The 22,530-nt window shown below is 41.5% G+C and overlaps 1 protein-coding gene across 3 annotated transcripts in view; it reads right to left on the minus strand.

Annotated features, from left to right (window-relative positions):
- The window catches only part of LOC124031224 (extended synaptotagmin-1-like), a 51,471-nt gene that overhangs the window by 7,936 nt on the left and 21,005 nt on the right, over window positions 1–22,530 (minus strand). For 2 of the 3 annotated variants that reach the window (XR_006838094.1, XM_046342248.1), the window contains exons 14-46: window positions 19,753–19,824; window positions 19,507–19,593; window positions 19,177–19,326; window positions 18,599–18,718; window positions 18,343–18,519; window positions 17,896–17,981; window positions 17,630–17,678; window positions 17,376–17,465; window positions 15,882–15,977; window positions 15,626–15,697; window positions 14,925–15,011; window positions 14,683–14,829; window positions 14,430–14,539; window positions 14,153–14,342; window positions 12,829–13,005; window positions 9,570–9,652; window positions 9,317–9,365; window positions 9,087–9,176; window positions 8,764–8,859; window positions 8,491–8,562; window positions 8,321–8,407; window positions 8,000–8,146; window positions 6,180–6,349; window positions 5,919–6,048; window positions 4,488–4,582; window positions 4,222–4,363; window positions 3,876–4,052; window positions 3,491–3,573; window positions 2,936–2,984; window positions 2,697–2,786; window positions 2,308–2,403; window positions 1,680–1,751; window positions 1,500–1,586 (exon numbers count right to left, since the gene is read on the minus strand). Coding sequence is in view for 2 of the 3 variants with exons in the window: in XM_046342248.1 (XP_046198204.1) it covers window positions 1,500–1,586; window positions 1,680–1,751; window positions 2,308–2,403; window positions 2,697–2,786; window positions 2,936–2,984; window positions 3,491–3,573; window positions 3,876–4,052; window positions 4,222–4,363; window positions 4,488–4,582; window positions 5,919–6,048; window positions 6,180–6,349; window positions 8,000–8,146; window positions 8,321–8,407; window positions 8,491–8,562; window positions 8,764–8,859; window positions 9,087–9,176; window positions 9,317–9,365; window positions 9,570–9,652; window positions 12,829–13,005; window positions 14,153–14,342; window positions 14,430–14,539; window positions 14,683–14,829; window positions 14,925–15,011; window positions 15,626–15,697; window positions 15,882–15,977; window positions 17,376–17,465; window positions 17,630–17,678; window positions 17,896–17,981; window positions 18,343–18,519; window positions 18,599–18,718; window positions 19,177–19,326; window positions 19,507–19,593; window positions 19,753–19,824 (3,525 nt within the window). In the remaining variant the exon portion in view is untranslated. The remainder of the gene's footprint in view (window positions 1–1,499; window positions 1,587–1,679; window positions 1,752–2,307; window positions 2,404–2,696; window positions 2,787–2,935; window positions 2,985–3,490; window positions 3,574–3,875; window positions 4,053–4,221; window positions 4,364–4,487; window positions 4,583–5,918; window positions 6,049–6,179; window positions 6,350–7,999; window positions 8,147–8,320; window positions 8,408–8,490; window positions 8,563–8,763; window positions 8,860–9,086; window positions 9,177–9,316; window positions 9,366–9,569; window positions 9,653–12,828; window positions 13,006–14,152; window positions 14,343–14,429; window positions 14,540–14,682; window positions 14,830–14,924; window positions 15,012–15,625; window positions 15,698–15,881; window positions 15,978–17,375; window positions 17,466–17,629; window positions 17,679–17,895; window positions 17,982–18,342; window positions 18,520–18,598; window positions 18,719–19,176; window positions 19,327–19,506; window positions 19,594–19,752; window positions 19,825–22,530) is intronic. The other variant, XM_046342249.1, reaches the window with a different exon arrangement.

Raw genomic sequence — 22,530 nt, forward strand, 5'->3', positions numbered from 1 at the left:
ACAGCTTACAGACGGTAGGCAATTAAGGTCACAGTTATGAAAACCTAGAACACTAAAGAGGCCTTTCTACTGACTCTGAAAAACACAAAAAGAAATATGCCCGGGGTCCCTGCTCATCTGTGTGAACGTGCCTTAGGCATGCTGCAAGGACGCATGAGGACTGCAGATGTGGCCAGGGCAATGAATTGCAATGTATGTACTGTGAGACGCCTAAGACAGCGCTACAGGGAGACAGGACGGACAGCTGATCGTCCTCGCAGTGGCAGACCACGTGTAACAACACCTGTACAGGATCGGTACATTCGAACATCACACCTGCGGGACAGGTACAGGATGGCAACAACTGCCCGAGTTACACCAGCAACGCACAATCCCTCCATCAGTCCTCACTCACACTGTCCACTATAGGCTGAGAGAGGCTGGACTGAAGGCTTGTAGGCCTGTTGTAAGGCAGCTCCTCACCAGACATCAACGGCAACAACGTCGCCTATGGGCACAAACCCACCGTCGCTAGACTAGACAGGACTGGCAAAAAGTGCTCTTCACTGACAAGTCACGGTTTTGTCTCACCAGGGGTGATGGTCGAATTTGCGTTTATCATCGAAGGAATGAGGGTTACACCGAGGCCTGTACTCTGGAGCGGGATCGATTTGGAGGTGGAGGGTCCGTCATGGTCTGGGGCAGTGTGTCACAGCATCATCGGACTGAGCTTGTTGTCATTGCAGGCAATCTCAATGCTGTGCGTTACAGAGAAGACATCCTCCTCCCTCATGTGGTACTCTTCCTGCAGGCTCATCCTGACATGACCCTCCATCATGACAAGCCACCAGCCATACTGCTCGTTCTGTGAGTGAGTTCCTGCAAGACAGGAATGTCAGTGTTCTGCCATGGCCAGCGAAGAGCCCGGATCTCAATCCCATTCAGCACGTCTGGGACCTGTTGGATCGAAGGGTGAGGGCTAGGGCCATTCCCCCCCCCAAAATGTCCAGAAACTTACAGGTGCCTTGGTGGAAGAGTGGGGTAACATCTCACAGAAAGAACTGGCAAATCTGGTGCAGTCCATGAGGAGGAGATGCACTACAGTACTTAATGCAGCTGGTGGCCACACCAGATACTAACTGTTACTTTTTCTTTTGACCCCCCCCCCCCCACCCACCCCACCCCATTCCATTTCTGTTAGTCACATGTCTGTGGAACTTGTTCAGTTTGTCTCAGTTGTTGAATCTTGTTATGTTCATACAAATATTTACACGTTACATTTCCTGAAAATAAACACAGTTGACAGTGAGAGGACGTTTCTTTTTTTGCTGAGTTTAGTTTTAGTCAGGAAAAATAGTTTGTTTTTTCGTCATAGTTATTGTTGACAAAATGAACACTGATGTGCTGACTTGAACAACACTTCCACACATGGGTGGACAATAAAGGAATCGTATTGTGTGTTAAATCAGTAATAAAACAGGAGGCAAAGTGCTTGCAATCACAAATAAACAACCTCTCACCTTCACTATGAGCATCTCTTCTTTGGGATCACGAACCAGAAAGTAGAAAGCCTCATCCCACTGGGGGGAGTTGGTGCGATCACACACCTTCAGAGAGATCGAGGAGATAGGGAAAAAGAGATGTTATTTGGTCAATCTAAGACAAATTACTAGCATGATCTTCTAAGATGAGAACCTCACCTTTGTTCTATATGTTGTCTCTCCCAGAACAAGCTCAGCTCCAGCCTTTGGCTCCTTCCCACTCTTCTTCATCTACAAACACATGTCACTATGGGTAACTCAGTGACATAATATGATACCATCAAATCTTGATCATAAGACAATTAAAGCTGCAATATGTAACTTTTTAGAGATGTGAGTTATATGGTTGTCATTCTCATTGAAAGCAAGTCTTAGAAGCAGTAGATCTGTTCTATGCACTATTTCTATACTTCCCGATCATAAGTTTCAGTCACCAGATTCAGACAACTGAAAATATATTTCACAGCAGTTTAGATGGTTCAATGATTCTCTACACATTGCTTGTTTAGTCAAACTGAAATTAGTCTAATTCTTTGAATTTTAGCAACCAGGATTTGCCAGAGCGATTTCTGCATATTGCATCTATAACACTGAGGTCATATCTCACCAATGAAATAAACTACACAACACAAGAGAACAAGTGTGCACAGACTTACAATTACCAAAGGAAACAGCAAGGCGAATCATCGCAGTTTATCACAAACATCAGACAACAGTCGGCTATAAAGATCATGACAACAGTCGGCTATAAAGATCATGACAACATCAGAGGTGAAAGGTGACTCACAGGCAGTGAGTGGGCTCTGTCCATGTAGACGAAGAGCAGAGCAGCAGAGGGAACAGCCTTGTTCTGGTAGGACTGGAGAGACTGTAGCTGCAGCACCTGGAGCATGGGGAGCCAGGAGTTAAAATGACACATCTTTTAACCTAATGCTGTGCTATTTAATTGTTAAGTGGGGTGGGGGTCCCTAATAAATACAAAAGCCTCATATGAGTTATGTAATTTGAGTCAACTGCATTCTGGATGCAGGAAGATTTCCTTATGTAAACAGTATGAATATGTCATAGGATGATTGTATGAGGCAAGAGAGGGTTAAATCAAACTCAGTGAAAGAAAAGATAACAGGGAAAGCGAGAGACGGGGAGACAGAAGAAACTGAAACAGGAAGAACTGACCTGATCCAGTCTGTCTGGTTGTGATACTGTTGGTACCCACTCCAGTACCAGGTGAAGACGACCTGACTTCACATCATTCAGAGTGTACCACTGGAACACAGAAATATACCCATAGGCTGTTAACAAGTGAGGCACAATAAAATAAAGATGGAAAATAAAGCAAAGCTGTGACAACAGTAATGACCTCACATGGAAGTCAGGCTAGAAAGAGAAGTACATATCTCAATACACTGACTCACCTGGTCTGTGTACTGGGAGCTGATGACATCACTCAGCCTCATCATAAACCTGCACACACACACACACACACACACACACACACACACACACACACACACACACACACACACACACACACACACACACACACACACACACACACACACACACACACACACACACACACACACACACACACACACACACACACACACACACACACACACACACACACACAAAGCAGATGCTTTGGCAACTCTCCAAAAAGGTATTGTATTCTTTTGACCATTTATATATTTGATATGTGAAAGTAGAAAAGTAGAACGATGTCCTACATTTCAACCATTTCATCCACCATGAGACCAAAGTGCATGAAACTGTAACTCTTATCTTGTGTGCATTCCAAATAGCACCCTATACCATATTTAGTGCACCAATTTTGACTAGGGACCATAGGATTCTGGTCAAACGTTGTGCGCTATATAGGGAATAAGGTGCCCTTGGGGACATAGTCCTAAACTATCAATAGCAGGTTACTGATTAAATGGTGTATAGTTGGGCCAGTTACAACACACCTTCCCAGGAAGTCATCTGCATCCATGTCTTTATCATACAGCTCTACCTGGACCTCCTGACCAGCCTGGGGGTTCAGCACCGTCTGAGGAAACACACATATGTCAGGGAAGATCAATAACAACAAAACTACATATAAATAATACTATTACATGTCAAGGCAAAAAAGATAGCAAAGGCACACACTTCTAGATGTCTCAGATATATTCTTACATGAGAGAAGCCCTCCAAATACAGTAATTGTAAAAAAGATCAAAAGTCTGTCCTAACACGCATTGCTTTTACTTTCTTCAGTTCAGCACAATCCCTTTTACCGCTCATCTAAATGGACACACAGTTCCAACAGCCGACAGAGATTAATTGAATAAACTACAAGTCCCTCCATACCTCAAACATCTCGTTCCAGGTGGGGTTAAGGTTCTCCTTGATCACATGACTCTTAAACTTGACCACTCCGATGTTGATCTTGACATAGGGGTCACTCTTGCCCTTCTTCAGGCCCCCCATCAGCTTATCCATGGCAACCAGTTCCTGGGCCTCCAGTACATGGATTCTCAGCACCCCCTACAAGACAAACAACAGAACTGCAGTGACACACTATAACCTTTTTGAAGGCATCCTAGCAATCTCAAAATACAAACAATATAAGGTCTTGAGATATTTTTTATTCAATTTGAACTTTTGTTCTTGGTAGTATAAATCATTTTTATAGTCCCTTCAGTAAAGCACCCACCTCAGTGCCAAAACTTGGGTGAGGGGTAGTGTGAGGAGGGCGTGTTTCAGGGATGACATCAGGCATGACCTCAGCTTCCTCAGGTACAGACACAGAAGGAAGGCTAGACACTGTAGCTCTGGCAATGTCCTCTGTAACAGATCTGAATATTCATAAAGGAACACACACACACAGCATGTTGATAGCTGCTTCCCACACTGAAGATTATCAATGCAAAGTCAGTGTACATGCAAAGCTCTGTGGATCTGTTGTTGAATGGAGCTCACCCTGCCGTTGGTCCCTGCCAGGGTTGGAGCTCCTCAGTGTCTGCTGTGACTGACAGTTGGGTGACGGTGATAGGTTCTTCTGGCTCCTCTTTCTGCTGGTCAAAAACACGTCAATGCTTTCACCTGCAGCTACAAAGTTGTAGAACCATTTCTTGTTCCGTTATACTGTTCCGACCGGCAAAATAAACTTCCGAACCGGTTCGAACCCCAAAAAAGTAACGCTTTATATTGTTTCTTTCTGTTCCTTTTAAAACCTCTGAAACCATATATATATACTTTTACATTTAGCGCAACATTCGATTAGTTCACCAATCATTCAGCTTACTATGGAGAGGGCAAGCTATAGCTCAGTGAGTTGTTTGCATGCGTGATGGAAGTGAAAAGTGTCGGGTGCGAGATCCAACTGAAATTTTGTGGGTAGGGAGAGAGTGAGAGAGGGTGGAGGATGGGGCTTGTCTTGGAGTGCTGGGCATTTTGTGGGTAGGGAGAGAGTGAGAGAGGGTGGAGGATGGGGCTTGTCTTGGAGTGCTGGGCATTTTGTGGGTAGGCAGAGAGTGAGAGAGGGTGGAGGCTGGGGCTTGTCTTGGAGTGCTGGGCATTTTGTGGGTAGAGAGAGAGTGAGAGAGGATGGAGGATGGGGCTTGTCTTGGAGTGCTGGGCATTTTGTGGGTAGGCAGAGAGTGAGAGAGGGTGGAGGATGGGGCTTGTCTTGGAGTGCTGGGCATTTTGGGATGGCATGCATTATCTGAATTAGGCCTACAGAACTATACCTACGGAGGAGCGGCTTCTATGGAGGAACTTTGACTGTCTTTGAACTTCAGAGATGCTTTAACGTTGGACCAGACCTAGCTAGCTAGCTAACAAGCTTGTGTGTGCGGAGCGTCACCAGAATAAAAAACAAGTCTTACCTTTTGGTAATTAATAAATCCACTGTGAATAACGATAGAATCCCTAACTAGCATTGAAAAAGTACATCCATTATTCTGTAATTAAAAATCTCCCTCCCTATCTTCTGAATTACGCTTGTAACATCAGTAGGCTACAGTAGACTATGCTTCAGAGTGGGAGGGGCAGGTAGCCTACACACACACAAACACACTGGCAAAGATTTTCAGCTGACAGGCAGACACTGGAATAAGTTTCTGAGTGACAGAGGGAGGGCTTTGCATAGACGCTTTGTTGTGGTTTTTGTGGGACTGGAAAAAAATGCCCTGAACGTAAAATAACGTTATTAACCATTTCCCATGCTTTTAATGACTTTGGTTCCCGGTTCTGATCCTGTTTCTTGAAAAATGTCTCTATTTTCCAGTTTTCAGTTCGGTTCCCTGAACCAGTTCTAACCACTGATTGTGACAGGAAAAAATATTGACTCTGAATACAATTCAGACAGAATGATATGCATACAGAGGCATCCACCTACTGATTACCTACCTCAGTTTCAAAGCTGGGGTCAGGGGTGTGGACTGTCTCAGGAGGGCTGGGGTCTTCTTTAGGGACCTCAAAGACAACCTCTGCTTCCTTAGGTTCAGAGATAGAGGGTTGGCTAGAGACTGCAACAGATCTGAAAACACACAAAGAGACATATTCCAAAATGTTTTATAATTGACAATACACTGCATACATTTGCATATAAATTGCAATCAACTTATAAAAACTATTTGAATATTGGGAGGGGCCGAGACAAAAACTCACTCCTCAGAGGGCACCTCACTGTCTTGGTCCTCCTCAATGGTCGCAGTAACTGGCTGCTCAATAGTGATTGGTTCTTCCTCCTCACTGTAACTCCAACTAGTAATAGTTTCTGGACCTGAGACAGAGCCTTGTGGTACCCGAACACCCTCAGTCATCTTCGAGTTCAGGATCTTTGATTGAAAACATGCCACTAATAATTTACCAATATTTTTGTTGACAATGTTAGACTGCCAGGTGCAGGGAAAGTACATAATGTGGCGCTTTGTGTACTCTATGGCACACTCAAAAATGTTGATTGATAGTATACAGTACCTATAGAAAGACTACACCCCTTTTACATTTGTTCACATTTTGTATCTTAACAAAGTGGGATTCTATTTCTTTTGTCATTGATCTACATAAAATACTCCATAATGTTAAAGTGGAAAGAAAATTCACCCTCTTTGTTTAAGCAAGCCTTAATAAGTTCAGAAGTAAAATATGGCTTAACAAATCACATAAGTTATATGGACTCACTCTGTGTGAAATAATAGGGGTTGACATGATTTTTTAATGACTACCCCTTCCTGTCTTCCACATACATACAACATCTGGTCCCTCAGTCAAGTATTGCATTTCAAGCACAGATTCAACTACAAAGACCAGGGAGCTTTTTGAAAGCCTCATAAAGAAGGACAGTGATTGGTAGATAGCTAACAATAACAAATCAGACATTGACTATAACTTTAAGCATGGTCAATTGAATCATTATTGTGTGGATGATTTATTAAACCATTATTAAACCATCCAGACACATTTTTAAAATTTTTAATTTTACCTTTATTTTACTAGGCAAGTCAGTTAAGAACAAATTCTTATTTTCAATGACGGCCTAGGAACAGTGGGTTAACTGCCTGTTCAGGGGCAGAACGACAGGTTTGTACCTTGTCAGCTCAGGGATTTGAACTCGCAACCTTCCGGTTACTAGTCCAACGCTCTAACCACTAGGCTACCCTGCCGCCCCTGCTTTGAGCTGCAGACAGGAAGGAAACTGCTTAGGGATGTCACCATGGTGATTGGTGATTTTAAAACAGCAGAAATCAATGGCGGTGATGGGAGTAGAACATTGTATTGACTCCACAATAATGACCTAAATGACAGAGTGAAAAGAAGAATACAAATATAAAGAATACAAATATTCCAAAACATTCAAGGCGGCATGAAAGTAAACCTGCGGGAAAAAATGAGAACTGCCTCCTTATTTGCAAGCAAGGGTATGCTTGACATGGGCAACGACTGGGGAGTTTTTCAGGATGAAAAGAAACGGGATGGTGCTAAGCATAGACCAAATACTAGAGGAAAATCTGCTTCAGTCTGCTTTACACCAGACACGAGAAGAAGAATTCACATTTTAGCAGGACACTATTTATTTACTGTACCTTTATTTAACCGGGCAAGTCAGTTAAGAACAAATTCTTATTTTCAATGATGGCCTAGGAACAGTGGGTTAACTGCCTGTCTTAGGTGTGCAAAGCTCTTATGAGATTTACCCAAGAAGACTCACAGCTGTCATCGCTGCCAAAAGGTATTTCTAACATGTATTGATTGGCTCAGGGGGGTGAATACTTATCTAATCAAGGTATATTAGGGTTTTATTTAGTACTCATATATATTTTTTTAAATCAAATCAAGTATTCTGTGTAGATTGTTGACAAAAAATGACAATTCAATAAATTTGTATCTCACTTTGTAACACAATAAAATGTGAAGAAATCAACGTGGGGTGTAGACATTCTCTAGGCACTGTAGAGGACCATAGAGGATATAGAAGTGTGTCTCACCTTCAGTTCAGCCCTCAGTAGAATCTGACTGTCAGGTGAGGCTCCATCCAGACTCAGCCACTGATCCAGGACCAGATCTGGTTCTGACAGCAGCTCTCTGACTGGTACCACCAGAGAACCCATCGCCTGATCCCAAGCACTGGAGAGCTAGAGAAAGATAAATAAAGAGTGATTAGAAAGGAAAAGATAAAAGGGTAGATTTGTGTGGATGAATTGCATTTAACAGAGACTGTGCAAGATGTTTACAGTGAGTGACATTATGTTTTAATTAAACATTATCCATGTTTAGTGACTCCATCCTGAAGCAGACTGAACTCTCACTTTCACTATGAGAATCTCCTCTCTGGGGTCGCGAACCAGGAAGTAGAAAGCCTCTTCCCATTGGGGGGAATTGGTATGATCACACACCTTCAGAGAGACAGAGAAATTGACTTTCACGGCAGATCCTGTTACGAGTCATGCATTTGAGATCTACATGTGCGGTTTCACACCTTGGTTCTGTAGGTTGTCTCTCCCAGAACAAGCTCAGCTCCAGCATTTGGCTCCTTCCCACTTTTCTTCAACTACAAACACACAGGGATCACACAATACAACAGTCAAAATCAAACACTGACTGAGCAATTCAAAAAGATCGAACATATAAACATTTATGCATAACACATATAACAGCTGTCGAAATTAGACATCAACCTGAAGCCAAAGTTCAAAAGTTCAAAATAGCTCAGTGACAGAGGTGAAGTGGTGAAAGGTGAGAGGTGACTCACAGGCAGTGAGTGGGCTCTGTCCATGTAGACGAAGAGCAGAGCAGCAGAGGGAACAGCCTTGTTCTGGTAGGACTGGAGAGACTGCAGCTGCAACACCTGGAGCATGGGGAGAAAAGAGTTCAATCACTTTGAAATAACATCAAAACAGGTGGTTAAAAGGTAAAAAACGAGTAATAGAATGAGAGAGAGATGGGGAGAAGGGGTACTGAGATAGGGAGAGGTGAGGACAGGGCAAACGTAACACTGGAAAACTACAGAGAGGGAGGCTGAGGTGTGAAAAATATATAAATTGACGAGACAGAACGGAGGGAAGTAGAACTGACCTGATCCAGTCTGTCTGGTTGTGATACTGTTGGTACCCACTCCAGTACCAGGTGAAGACGACCTGACTTCACATCATTCAGAGTGTACCACTGGAAAAGAGACAAGAAACCACACATCAGACGGTGTACTAAAACTAAAACACACATTATACAGATGAGTGTACCGACCACCGATGGAAGCGAGTACAGACATCATTTAGTACACGAGCAGAGAGAGATGTAAGCATTACCTGGTCTGTATACTGGGAGTGTATGATGTCTCTCATACTGATGTTACACCTGTACACAGGAGGGAAAAATACAGTCAGAAATCAAACAACACTTTGACAGGGAACAACATGGCTAACAAAAAGTACAGGACCCAACCTGGATGTATACCAAATGGAATCCTATTCTCTACATAGTGCACTAATTAGTGTCAAAAGCAGTGCACTTTATATACGGCATAGGGTTCCATTTGGAACGCAGAGCAGCTCCTCTCACCTGCCCAGGAAGTCATCCTTGTCCATGTCTTTATCATACAGCTCTACCTGGACCTCCTGATCTGACTGTGGGGTCATCACCGTCTGGGGAAACACATCATATTGACGGTAACACTTAGAGAGGAAACTATAAGTAAACCCATAGAGCAGGAGTCATGACAGTTGTTGACAGACAACATGTCATAAATACTTCATATGAATATTCTTAAGTGTAGAAAGTTCACATTTCTACTCCTATTCATCAGAAAGCAATAGATTGCATGAAACATAATTCCACAAAGAACAGTTTCCAGACTTTCCACAGACAAAGCCCACAGTTAGAAAAAAGAGAGACTACAGCGGATGCAGAGAGCTAACGTTGAATCAGGTGAGAAATGGCAGACATAACAAGGTTGACTCACGTCAGAATACAATGTTGGGTAGACTTATGGCCAGAGCTGGGGTCAATTCTAAAGTTGGTATATTAGGTTACTTAGGAGTTACCTGAAAAAAATGTCTGTTTTGTTTAGAGAAGTAAAACAAATATATTCAGAGAAGTTTAAAACTTGTTAGGGCCTTTTTTTCCAGAATTTCTGCCTGACTGATGTGCCCAAAGTAAACTGCCTGTTACTCAGGCCCAAAAGCCAGGATATGCATATAATTGGTAGCATTGGATAATGCATAAGACTATAAAATAACGCATAAGACTATAACACAATTGCTATGGTAGGAGAAAATACAAATATATATATATTTTTTAGATCCCAGGCTCTTATAATGGAAAGCTATGGGTCCTATGCAATTCCAGCTCCCAGATTGCAATTTATATGGCTTCCACTAGATGTCAACAGTCTTTGTTCAAGGTTTCAGGCTTGATTTCTTCCCAAACGAGGAAGAATTTGGAGTTTTGGCACTGGGAGTCACAATTGGAAATCAGTCTGTGCGTGCGTGACGAAGAGGACGTGCACTTGCTAATTTGACTTTTCTATTGAACATACTTCTTTCCGTATGAAATATTATAGTTTCTTTACATTTTAGGGTACCTGAGGATTAGATAGACTTGGTTTAACAAAGTTTAGTGGTAGCTTTTTGGATGAATTTGTCTGCAGGTAGAACGAGTGGATTACCAAAATCGAAGACACCAACTAAACTGACTTTTTGGAGGACCGGCTGAGGAGGACCGGCTGAGAAAGCTGGATGCAGTCACAAACTAATAATAGGCAGATGTGGTCTAAACTATTAGAGTTTTAGCAACCAGGAAATGGCAGAGAGATTTCTGCATAGTGCAACTTTAAGGAGAAAAACAGAAGAAAATGTTACACATCTACTACAATAGGTACACAAAGGAGACAAGGAGGTCTACAGCTGGTGTTTGGGAAACTACATTGGTGAGACCCGCGCAGAGAAGGAAGAAAAGAAGAGGACCAAGCTCCTGAAGACTGAAGCAAATCAACAGAAGGTCGAAGGGCAATGGCTCGAGTGGGAGAAATCCAAAGCCAAAAAGAAACAGATAAAGAAAATGCAGGAGGGGATCAAATACAATTGACTATGGAAAAATATCAAGGTAAATGTTAAAGCTGCATTATGGAACTTCTTGGGCGACTCAACCAAAATCACATAGAAATGTGTGTCACTATTTCTATGCTTCCTGTTCTTAAATTTTGTTTTTGCGTCTTTTACTTTCGCTTTTGTACACCAGCTTCAAAGACCTAAAACAAGGAAGTCATATTGAGCCTTAACTCTCTTCTACAAATGAGCCCTGCACGATACAAAAACAAGCACATATAACAGGCAAGTATCGAAAAAAAAATATTGATAATGTACATTAAGATACAAAACACAGTCAATTAAAACCAACACATTCTTCATTGTAAAAATCCTCTGTCAGCTGTCTGAATTGACCTAGGGCCTTCCAAGTATCCAATCCAAATGTCTTTTGGCGATTATTCCAAACAGGGTGCAAGGCAATTAGAGGCAGATTTACCTAACTTTGTAGACACCAAATGACTATCCAAACTTAACCAACTCTGTGAAGGAGTTTGGTAACTTGTCATTTGAAATCTTAACAGTAATGTTAGGTAAGTCTGAAGCTTATGGAGCAGGGCTTTGTAAACAAAAAGAGCGTAATGATGTGATCTATGTGACTTTAAAGAGGTCCAGCCAACCTTTTGGTAAAGAATGCAGTGATGAGAAATAAAACAGTCTCCTGTGATAAAAGGAAGAGTGCTATGACAAACTGCATCCAGGGGTTTAAGAGTAGTGGCAGCAGCACATTGATAAATAGTATCACCATAATCAAGAACAGATAGAAAGAATGACAGCACAATCTGCTTCCTGCTGACGTGAGAGAGGCAAGATCTGTTTCTATAAAATAAAATAAAAACACTTTAAATGTTAGATCTTAACAAGCTCAAAATACAATATTTTTGGTTACGTGAAATATATTTCACAGCGGTTTAGATGGTACAGTGATTCTTTACACTATACTTGCTTGTTTTGTCACAAACTGAATTTAGACAAACTGCTAGAATTTTTGCACGCAGGAAATGGCAGAGCGACTTCTGCATAGTGCATATTTGAATTTAAGATTGGGTTTTGTGTCAACAGTCACTTGTGGACTCTACTAATGAGTTAAGTGAATGTATCAACTGTGATCAGGCTAGTTGTTGTACCTCAGCTATGCGTAAATACACTGTATTCATACTAATTTATCCTTAACACTTCTCCCCTTTCGTTGTTCTATTTCTCAGCTCTGGTGTGTTAGAAGACTGATATCTTCTTCTTACTCTTCATCGTATTCTTTATCTTTTGCTATTCAGGACTATAAGGCATTATTAATAACAAATAAATTGCAATATTGTCACTTTGGCTTTGTTCCATATTCTGTTAGACAGGATGGATGGTTCACTTAATGACATGCCAAATATTGCTACTTTTTTGTTTTATTTTTATTTCACCTTTATTTAACCAGGTAGGCTAGTTGAGAACAAGTTCTCATTTACAACTGCGACCTGGCCAAGATAAAGCATAGCAGTGTGAACAGACAGCAACACAGAGTTACACATGGAGTAAACAATAAACAAGTCAATAAGACAGTACAAAAAAAGAAAAAAGAAAAAAAAGAGTCTATATACATTGTGTGCAAAAGGCATGAGGAGGTAGGCGAATAATTACAATTTAGCAGATTAACACTGGAGTGATAAATGATCAGATGGTCATGTGCAGGTAGAGATACTGGTGTGCAAAAGAGCAGAAAAGTAAAGTACTGAATACCTCCATACCTCATACATCTCGTTCCAGGTGGGGTTGAGGTTCTCCTTGATCACATGACTCTTAAACTTGACCCCTCCGATGTTGATCTTGACGTACGGGTCACTCTTGCCCTTCTTCAGGCCCCCCATCAGATTGTCCTTGGCGATTAGATTCTGGGCCTCCAGTAGGTGGATTCTCAGCACCCCCTAAAAACAAACACTAGTAACAAGACTGTACAAAAAACAGCAGTGTAGCATGAAATACCTGATTCACACAGCACTGTACATAGTATTAAATAACTTATTCACACAGTAAATGGTACTGCTCGGCTATGAAAAGCCAACTGACATTTACTCCTGAGGTACTGACCTGTAGCACCCTCTACAACCACTGTGATTATTATTTGAAACTGCTGGTCATCTATGAACATCTTGAAGAACAATCTGGCCCTGACGGCCATGTACTCTTAGAATTTCCACCCGGCACAGCCAGAAAAGGACTGGCCAACCAAAGCATCCTTCACTCATGCTGCCAAACATACCCTTGTAAAACTGACTATCCTACCGATCCTTGACTTCAGCGATGTCATTTACAAAATAGCCATCCATTTTGTCACCAAAGCCCCATATACTAACCACCACTGCGAACTGAATGCTCTCGTTGGCTGGCCCTCCTTTCATATTCGTCGCCAAACCCACTGGCTCAAGGTCATCTATAAGTCTTAGCTAGGTAAAGTCCTGCCTTATCACAGCTCACTGGTCACCATAGCAGCACCACCCATAGCACGCGCTCCAGCAGGTATATTTCACTGGCCGCCTTTCCTTCCAGTTCTCTGCTGCCAATGACTGGAACGAATTGCAAAAATCACTGAAGCTGGAGACTCATATCTTCCTCACTAACTCGAAGCATCAGCTGACAGAGCAGCTTACAGTTCATTGCACCTGTACATAGCCCATCTGTAAATAGCCCACCCAACTACCTCATCCCCATGTTATATTTTTTGTTGTTGTTCCTTTGCACCCCAGTATCTCTACCTGCACATTCACCTTCTGCACATCTATCACTCCAGTGTTTAATTGCTAAATCGTAAATTATTTCGCCACTATGGCCAATTTATTGCTTTACCTCCCTAATCTTAGTTCATTTGCACACACTGTATGTAGACTTTTCTATTGTTATTGACTGTATGTTTGTTTATTCCATGTGTAACTCTGTGTTGTTTGTGCCGCACTGCTTTGCTTTATCTTGGCCAGGTCGCAGTTGTAAATGAGAACTTGTTCTTAACTGGCCTACCTGGTTAAATAAAGGTGAAATAAATTAAATTAAATAAAACACTGGCACACTGCTTCTTACCTCAGAGCCAAAGCTGGGCTCAGGGTTGGTGTGTGTTGGGAGTGTTCCAGGAAGACAGGGTTCCTCAGTGACCTCCTCAGGTACCATCTCAGTAACTGTTACCCTCTTAGACTCCTCTGGCTCTGGTACAGGTGCTGGGATAGAGGAAGGGCTGGGGGATGGAGCACTGGGAGTGTCCACTGAAATACACCTGAACAGACATGGTGGAAGAACAGAGAAATTGGTCAATCTTGTGTGTGTGTGTGTGTGTGTATTAGTACACCCTCATTTGTTCTACCTCTGCTGCACTGTGTCTCTCTCCAGTATCTGTTCAGCAGTAGATGCGGCTCGAGCTCTGGGTTGATCTGCCCTCTCCACATCAATCTCACACTTCTTGGGACACAGCACCTGTAGAAGAACAACACATTCAATACCTCCACCATACAACCTTATTACAAAACATAATGTATTGAATCAATACACGTCTATAGTGCCTCCTACTGGTTAAGATAGTGTTTCTAAAGTACTGTAAGTGCAAGAGTGTGTCTCACCTTCAGTTCAGCCCTCAGTAGAATCTGACTATCAGGGGAGGCTCCATCCAGATTCAGCCACTGATCCAGGACCAGATCTGGTTCTGACAGCAGCTTTCTGACTGGTACCACCAGAGAACCAATAGGCAAGGTCCAACTGTGAGACAACTAGTATAAGAGAAAATGGAAGAAGGATAGATGACACCCTTTTATAAAAGCACACATCTTTAAGCTCTTATCTAAAAAGTAACATACACACTCACCTTCACTATGAGGATCTCCTCTCTAGGGTCATGAACCAGGAAGTAAAAAGCCTCGTCCCACTGGGGTGAGATGGTGCGATCACACACCTTAAAAGACATAGAAAGGAGGCATGAGCTGTAATTCACTGACAGAGATATTTACTGGAAAGGGGCAGGATTATTAGTCTTATTTTGGAGACATAATCATTGATGCTTGGCTGCCTTTTGACAAATTCAAATAATCTAATCATGTAGACTAGCCTACCCGCACTGTATCTGCAAGCTGTTGGCTACAGCACACTTGCCAAAACCAGAGTGGGTACACTATCTATATATAATGGCAAAAAATTGGGTGAGAAAACCATCAGTAGAGTTGAAAATGCGATGGAAACTCATTTAACCTTTTTTGGTACATGGGATTTTAACTGCAAAAGGTATTTTGTGTAATTGATGATTACTTGGGTGCTGCCAGCTGTGGGCATGTGGGCAGGATTAAAATAAATAATCCCAACCCAATGAAAACTGTCACGGTATCCTTAATTCCGTGACATACCATTTTTCCCCTATCATCTCACAAATCTCTTTTTTGGACGAGACTGACTTTATGAACAAAACGTTTTTATTTATACTTTGTAGTCAAACAAATTACTTGCTTATTAGGGGTTTTACAGTGTCATATGTCAATTTTAAACGGGACATATTGCATGAGTTCTCTATCTCACCGTCGTTTTATGGGAGGTCCCCCCCACAACAAGTTCAGCTCCCACTTTTGGCTCCTTCCCACTTTTCTTCAGCTAGAAACACACCACAATAAACAAACACACACACACACGAGATGTGCACAAAAATAAACACCGTATTCATATGCAAAATAGAATGAGTCTTCTAAACATAACAAACATAACATCATTATCATAAGCTCTGCACACAAAGTCATGAGATCCCTTCCAAACTGAGAAAGAGGTAGATTAGACGCACAGGTAGGCCGTCAGCCCTCTCCACAAACACAAACAGTAGAGCCATGGATGGAAAGGCTTTGTTGTGGTAAGACTGCCTGGACTGAAACTGGAACACCTGAGGGAAATGTAAACAGGTCAGTGGGACTGTATGGCACTGTGTTTCAGGTTGCATTACTCTACTGTTTTCTACTGCCTATTATACTGAACAAAAACACAACATGCAACAATTTCAAAAATTGTGCTGAGTTACAGTTCATTTAAGGAAATCATTCAATTGAAATAAATTCATTAGGCCCTAATCTATCGATTGCACGTGACTTGGCAGGGGTGCAATGATGGGAGGGCATGGGAAGGATGGATTATCTTGACAAAGGAGAAATGCTCACTAACAGGGATGTAAACAAATTTGTACACACAATTTGAGAGAAATAAGCTGGAACATGTCTGGGATCTTTTATTTCAGCTCATGAAACATGAGACCAATACTTTACGTGTTGCGTTCATATTTTTGTTCAGTGTATATTGTTATGTTTTGTACTCAGGTATCATTTGCACAACAGATTCTATGATCTCAACATGATGTCCTTAATAACTCCTAAATTACAGTGCATTTGGAAAGTATTCAGACCCCTTGACTTTTTCCACATTTTGTTACGTTACAACCTTATTCTAAAATTGATTCAATTGTTTTTTTTCTCCCCTCATCAATCTACACACATTATTTAGTAGAAATGTTTTTAATGCACTGTATGTGTATAAGGATATATTACTAAAAACCTGTTTTGCACTGTATGTGTATAAGGCTGTTTTGTCATTATAAGGGGGTATGTGTATGTGTGAATGCACTGATTGTATAAGGATTTACTCTAAAAAATCTATTTTACAAAAAGGCTGTAACGAAAATGTGTATAAAAAAACTGTTTAAAAAACTGTATGGAAAGGGTTTAATACGAATGCACTGTATGTGTATGATATATTACTCTACTGTTTAATACGAATGCACTGTATGTGTATAAGGATATATTACTCTACTGTTTAATACGAATGCACTGTATGTGTATAAGGATATATTACTCTACTGTTTAATACGAATGCACTGTATGTGTATAAGGATATATTACTCTACTGTTTAATACGAATGCACTGTATGTGTATAAGGATATATTACTCTACTGTTTAATACGAATGCACTGTATGTGTATAAGGATATATTACTCTACTGTTTAATACGAATGCACTGTATGTGTATAAGGATATATTACTCTACTGTTTAATACGAATGCACTGTATGTGTATAAGGATATATTACTCTACTGTTTAGTACTGAATGCACTGTATGTGTATAAGGATATATTACTCTACTGTTTAATACGAATGCACTGAATGTGTATAAGGATATATTACTCTACTGTTTAATACGAATGCACTGTATGTGTATAAGGATATATTACTCTACTGTTTAGTACTGCAAATATCTGGGGGATGAATTTAAAACTGGAAGAATAGGACTGACCTGATCCAGTCTGTCTAGTTGTGATACTGTTGGTACCCACTCCAGTACCAGGTGAAGGCGACCTGACTTCACATCATTCAGAGTGTACCACTGGATAAGAGAGACAACAACTCACAGTGTAGCCTACCATTGAAACAGGGTAACTAAAAAGCTTTCACATAGGATGGTAAAGTTCAACATTCAGTGCAGTGACTGGTTTGTTTAAATTAGAGTATGTAGCCATGTCAACTCCCATGCAGGCAGGTAGATCTCACCTGGTCCATGTATTGAGAGGTGATGATATCCTTCAGACTGATCTTCAACCTGTACCAGTACATCACTATCAGAGAACAAACTACTTAGAGAGCCAGCTACTGTACAAATACATGTCATATGGAGCAAAAATAAATCTATGGGAGTAGTTACATGTCCCTGCCATAGAAATCTATCTAATTCCCAGAGACTGTTTGCATCCCAAATGGCACCCTAAAGTAGTGCACTATATATAGACTAGGATGTCATTGGGTCACAGCCTGCATACCTTCCCATGAAGTCATCCTTCATGTCCATGTCCTTATCAAACAGCTCTACATGCAGCTCCTGGCCAGGCAGTGTGGTCAGAACCACCTGGGAGACAACACAACAACAGCTTCAGTAAGGGCAGTATTCTACATACTAACACTGGAAACATACAGGGAAACACTGACATTTTTAGGTCACCTAATATTTTCCTCAAAATAAGAGACAAGTTCTCAGTTTAAGCCTGCTGTCCTGGTTGTTGAGCAGTCGTTCTATGGTTCTACTGTTTACTGAAGTGCAGAGACCTCCTTGGACTCATTATTACCCTACAGTGGCATGAGTGTCCGTTTGGAACAATGGCTTTATTTGTTTTGTTAAAAATATCTGATTTGAAATTAAGATTTGATTTCACAAGATTTGATTTATTGGCTCGACCAAATAAAATCATGGCCACTATGTAATATCCTACCTCATACATCTCGTTCCAGGTGGGGTTGAGGTTCCTATTGATGACTCGGCTTTCAAAGGTCTCACCCCCAATGTTGATCTTGACATAGGGGTCACTCTTGCCCTTCACCATGCCCCCCATCATGTTGTCCTTGGGGACCAGATTTTGGCCCTCCAGAAGGTGGATTCTCAGCACCCCCTAAAACAACAAAACACTTTAGTTCATCACAGACTCACATTCTTCAACATTGCTATCTCATAAACATGGCATTATTTACCTCTGTGGCAAAGCTGGGGTCTGGGGAGGTCTGTTGGGGGCGTATCTTTGAGAGACCTGCTGCTAGTTTGGCTGCTTCTGTAGAGCAAGTGGGGATGTTTTCCTCATCTAACCATAACACCTGAAAAGAAAGAAAGAAAGAGAGAAAGAAAGAAAGAAAGAAAGAAAGAAAGAAAGAAAGAAAGAGAGAGAGAGAGAGAAAAAGGAAAGAAAGAAAGAAAGAAAGAAAGAAAGAGAGAGAGAGAGAGAGAGAGAGAGAGAGAGAGAAAAAGGAAAGAAAGAAAAAGAGAGAGAGAGAGAGAGAGAAAAAGGAAAGAAAGAAAGAAAGAAAGAAAGAAAGAAAGAGAGAGAGAGAGAGAGAGAGAGAAAAAGGAAAGAAAGAAAGAAAGAAAGAGAGAGAGAGAGAGAGAGAGAGAGAGAGAAAAAGGGAAAGTAAGAAAGAAAGAAAGAAAAAAAAGAAAGAAAGAAAGAAAAAGAATGAGATAGATAGAATAATACAATACACAGGCCAAACTGAGCAATTTGTTTTTAGATGTGCATCAACCTGTAGGTTGGGATTGAGGAGGTACCAGTCCTTACCCTGAGTACAGTGTTGATGTAGATGCGGCTGGCAGGGCCAGATTTGTCTAGCTGGAACCACTGGTCCAGAGACAGGTTGGGGCCCGACAGCAGGCGGGACAGAGGGATGGACAGACTACCTAGAGTCTGTATCCGGTCATTGTCCTTCACCTGAGACAAACATGGGAGGATAGTAAGAATGTTGAGTGAAGAATACACACAGAGAAAAGAGACTGCGGTCATTGAACAGAATGCTATGTGGAAGAAAGACAAATGCAGCATTCATTAAATGAACATGATGACAAATGGGTGCAGAACATGTTATCCAATGGAGTTAGAATGTCAAGATACCTGAATGTCTATTGACTGCTTGTGTGGATCTGGGATAAAGAAGGTGAAGGCATCCTCCCATTTTGGGTTGATGGTCGTCCAACAGGTCTGAAAGCAGCGTGAAGGAACATTTAGAGTGTGAAATAGGAGGGAGTTTGACTTCAAAGCAAAGATAGTCTACTACTGTGGTAGCACTGTTTGGTCATTTTCTCCACTATAGGAGCTGAATGGAATAAGTCAAGTAAGTCTCTGCTCTGGTAGTCTTACCCTGCTCTCTCGAGTGGTGTCCTGTACAGACAACTGGACCATGGGACTAGGTTCTTTATTGCCCTTCTTCATCTAAAACACAAACATAGAAACACACGTTGAAATATAATGCAAACACAAACAACCAACATTAACAACACTACGAGGGGTTTGTTCCGGCCCAGCGCTAACACAACCAATTAGTGTGGCGCGATTAACCAACATTTAAAAAATCCAGTTATTAAAAAAATTACTTGACTGACGTTGGTTCAATTACTTGAATTCCCTTATATAAACACAGCGTTTTATTTGATTTTTTATTTAACCTTTATTTAACCGGGTAAGCTAGTTGAACAAGTTCTCATTTACAACTGCGACCTGGCCAAGATAAAGCAAAGTAGTGCGACAGAAACAACAACACAGAGTTACACATGGAATAAACAAGCGTACAGTCAATAACACAATAGGAAAAAAAAGTCTACATACAGTGTGTGCAAATGGCATGAGGAGGTATGGCAATAAATAGGCTATAGTAGCAAAGTAATTACAATTTAGCAGATAACACTGGAGTGATAGATGAGCAGATGATGATGAGCAGATGATGGTGTGTAAGTAGTGATACTGGTGTGCAAAAGAGCAGCAAAGTAAATAAAAACAATATGGGGATGAGGTAGGTAGATTGGGTGGGCTATTTACAGATGGACTATGTACAGCTGCAGCGATTGGTTAGCTGCTCAGATAGCTGATGTTTAAAGTTAGTGAGGGAAATGTAAGTCTCTAGCTTCAGAAATTTTTGCAGTTCGTTCCAGTCACTGGCAGCAGAGAACTGGAAGGAAAGGCGGCCAAAGGCGGTGTTGGCTTTGGGATGACCAGTGAGATATACCTGCTGGAGCGTGTGCTACGGGTGAGTGTGGTGACCAGTGAGCTGAGATAAGGAGGAGCTTTACCTAGCAAAGACTTATAGATGACCTGGAGCCAGTGGGTCTGGTGAAGAATATGTAGCGAGGGCCAGCCGACTAGAGCATACATGTCGCAGTGGTGGGTGGTATAAGGCACTTTGGTAACAAGACTGATGGCACTGTGATTGACTACATCCAATTTGCTGAGTAGAGTATTGGAAGCTATTTTGTAGATGACATCGTCGAAGTCGAGGATCGGTAGGATAGTCAGTTTTACTAGGGTAAGTTTGGCAGCGTGAGTGAAGGAGGCTTTGTTGTGAAATAGAAAGCCGATTCTAGATTTGATTTTGGATTCGGGATGTTTGATATGAGACTGGAAGGAGAGTTTACCGTCTAGCCAGACACCTAGGTATTTATAGTTGTCCACGTATTCTAGGTCAGAACCGTCCAGAGTAGTGATGCTAGTATATTTGGTAATATACACAACTGAAATATTGTGTTATTTCATAGTAAAGACCCTTTTTCTATTGATGTCAACCCAATGTAGACCTGACACAGACAATGGAATATGTTCTGTGTTTTGGCATTTAATTTTTACTATCTTTAAGCCTTGAAATGTGCATTAAAAAAATCTCTAAAATCATTGCTATTCCATTATTTAATAATACTGTGGTTATCTTTTCATAATCAAACCGAAATCGAACTGACCTCAAAAAGTACTAATTGCTCAGCACTACTATTGATGATTAGAATTGATTAGTTAAGACAGTAAAGATGGGGCCGAAGAACATGGCTCAGAACAGTCACTGCGGACTGGAAGAAACTTTTTCCTTTAATGAGTCAGACGAGAAGGATACCCTGCTTTCACTGGAACAGGCCCAGATCCACACCTTTTGCGTGAAGAAAAGACGCTGGAAAAAGGGGATGCAGATTGGGGATCCTTCTGAGTACCCGGAGGCAAGAAAGTAAACTCCCAATGCCTTCCATTTGCCTTGCTAACGTGCAATCGTTAGATTTAAAAAAAAAAAGATAATCCTACCAATGGGACATTAAAAACTGTAACATCTTATGTTTCACCGAGACGTGGCTGAACGAAGAAACGGACAATATAGAGCTGGCGGAATTTTCCATGCACCAGCAGAACAGAGGCGCTGCCTCTGTTAAGACGAGGGATAGGGGTGTGTGTCTTTTTGTCAATAACAGCTGGTGCGCGATGTCTAATATTAAAGAAGTCTTGAGGTATCGCTCGCCAGAGGTTGAGTACCTTATGATAAGCTGTCAACCACACTATCTACCGAGAGAGTTTCTCATCTGCATTATTTGTAGCTGTCTATTTACCACCACAAAGCGAAGCTGGCACTAAGACCGCTCTCAACCAACTCTATAAGGCCATAAGCGAAGAAGAAAATGCTCACCCAGAAGCGGCACTCCAAGTGGCCGGGAACTTTAATGCAGGCAACAAAAAAAATACCAGCATGTCACATGTGCAACCAGAAAAAAAAATCCTAGACCACCTTTACTCCACACACAGCTCTCCCCCGCCCTCCATTTGGCAAATCTGACCACAATTCTATCCTCCTGATTCCAGCTTACAAGCAAAAACTAAAGCCGGAAGTAACAGTGACTCGCTCAATAGAGAAGTGGTCAGATGAGGCGGATGCTACATTACAGTACTGTTTTGCAAGCACAGACTAGAATATGTTCTGGGATTCATCCAATGGCATTGGGGAGTATACCACCTCAGTCATCGGCTTCATCAATAAGTGCATCGATGACGTCATCCCCATAGTGACTGTACGTAGACAACCCAACCAGAAGCCATGGATTACAGGCAACATCAGCTTCGAGCTAAAGGCTAGAGCTGCCGCTTTCAAGGAGCGGGAGACTAATCCAGACGCTT

The sequence above is a fragment of the Oncorhynchus gorbuscha genome, linkage group LG03 (genome assembly GCF_021184085.1).
Source record: "Oncorhynchus gorbuscha isolate QuinsamMale2020 ecotype Even-year linkage group LG03, OgorEven_v1.0, whole genome shotgun sequence".
Classification (NCBI taxonomy): domain Eukaryota; kingdom Metazoa; phylum Chordata; class Actinopteri; order Salmoniformes; family Salmonidae; genus Oncorhynchus; species Oncorhynchus gorbuscha.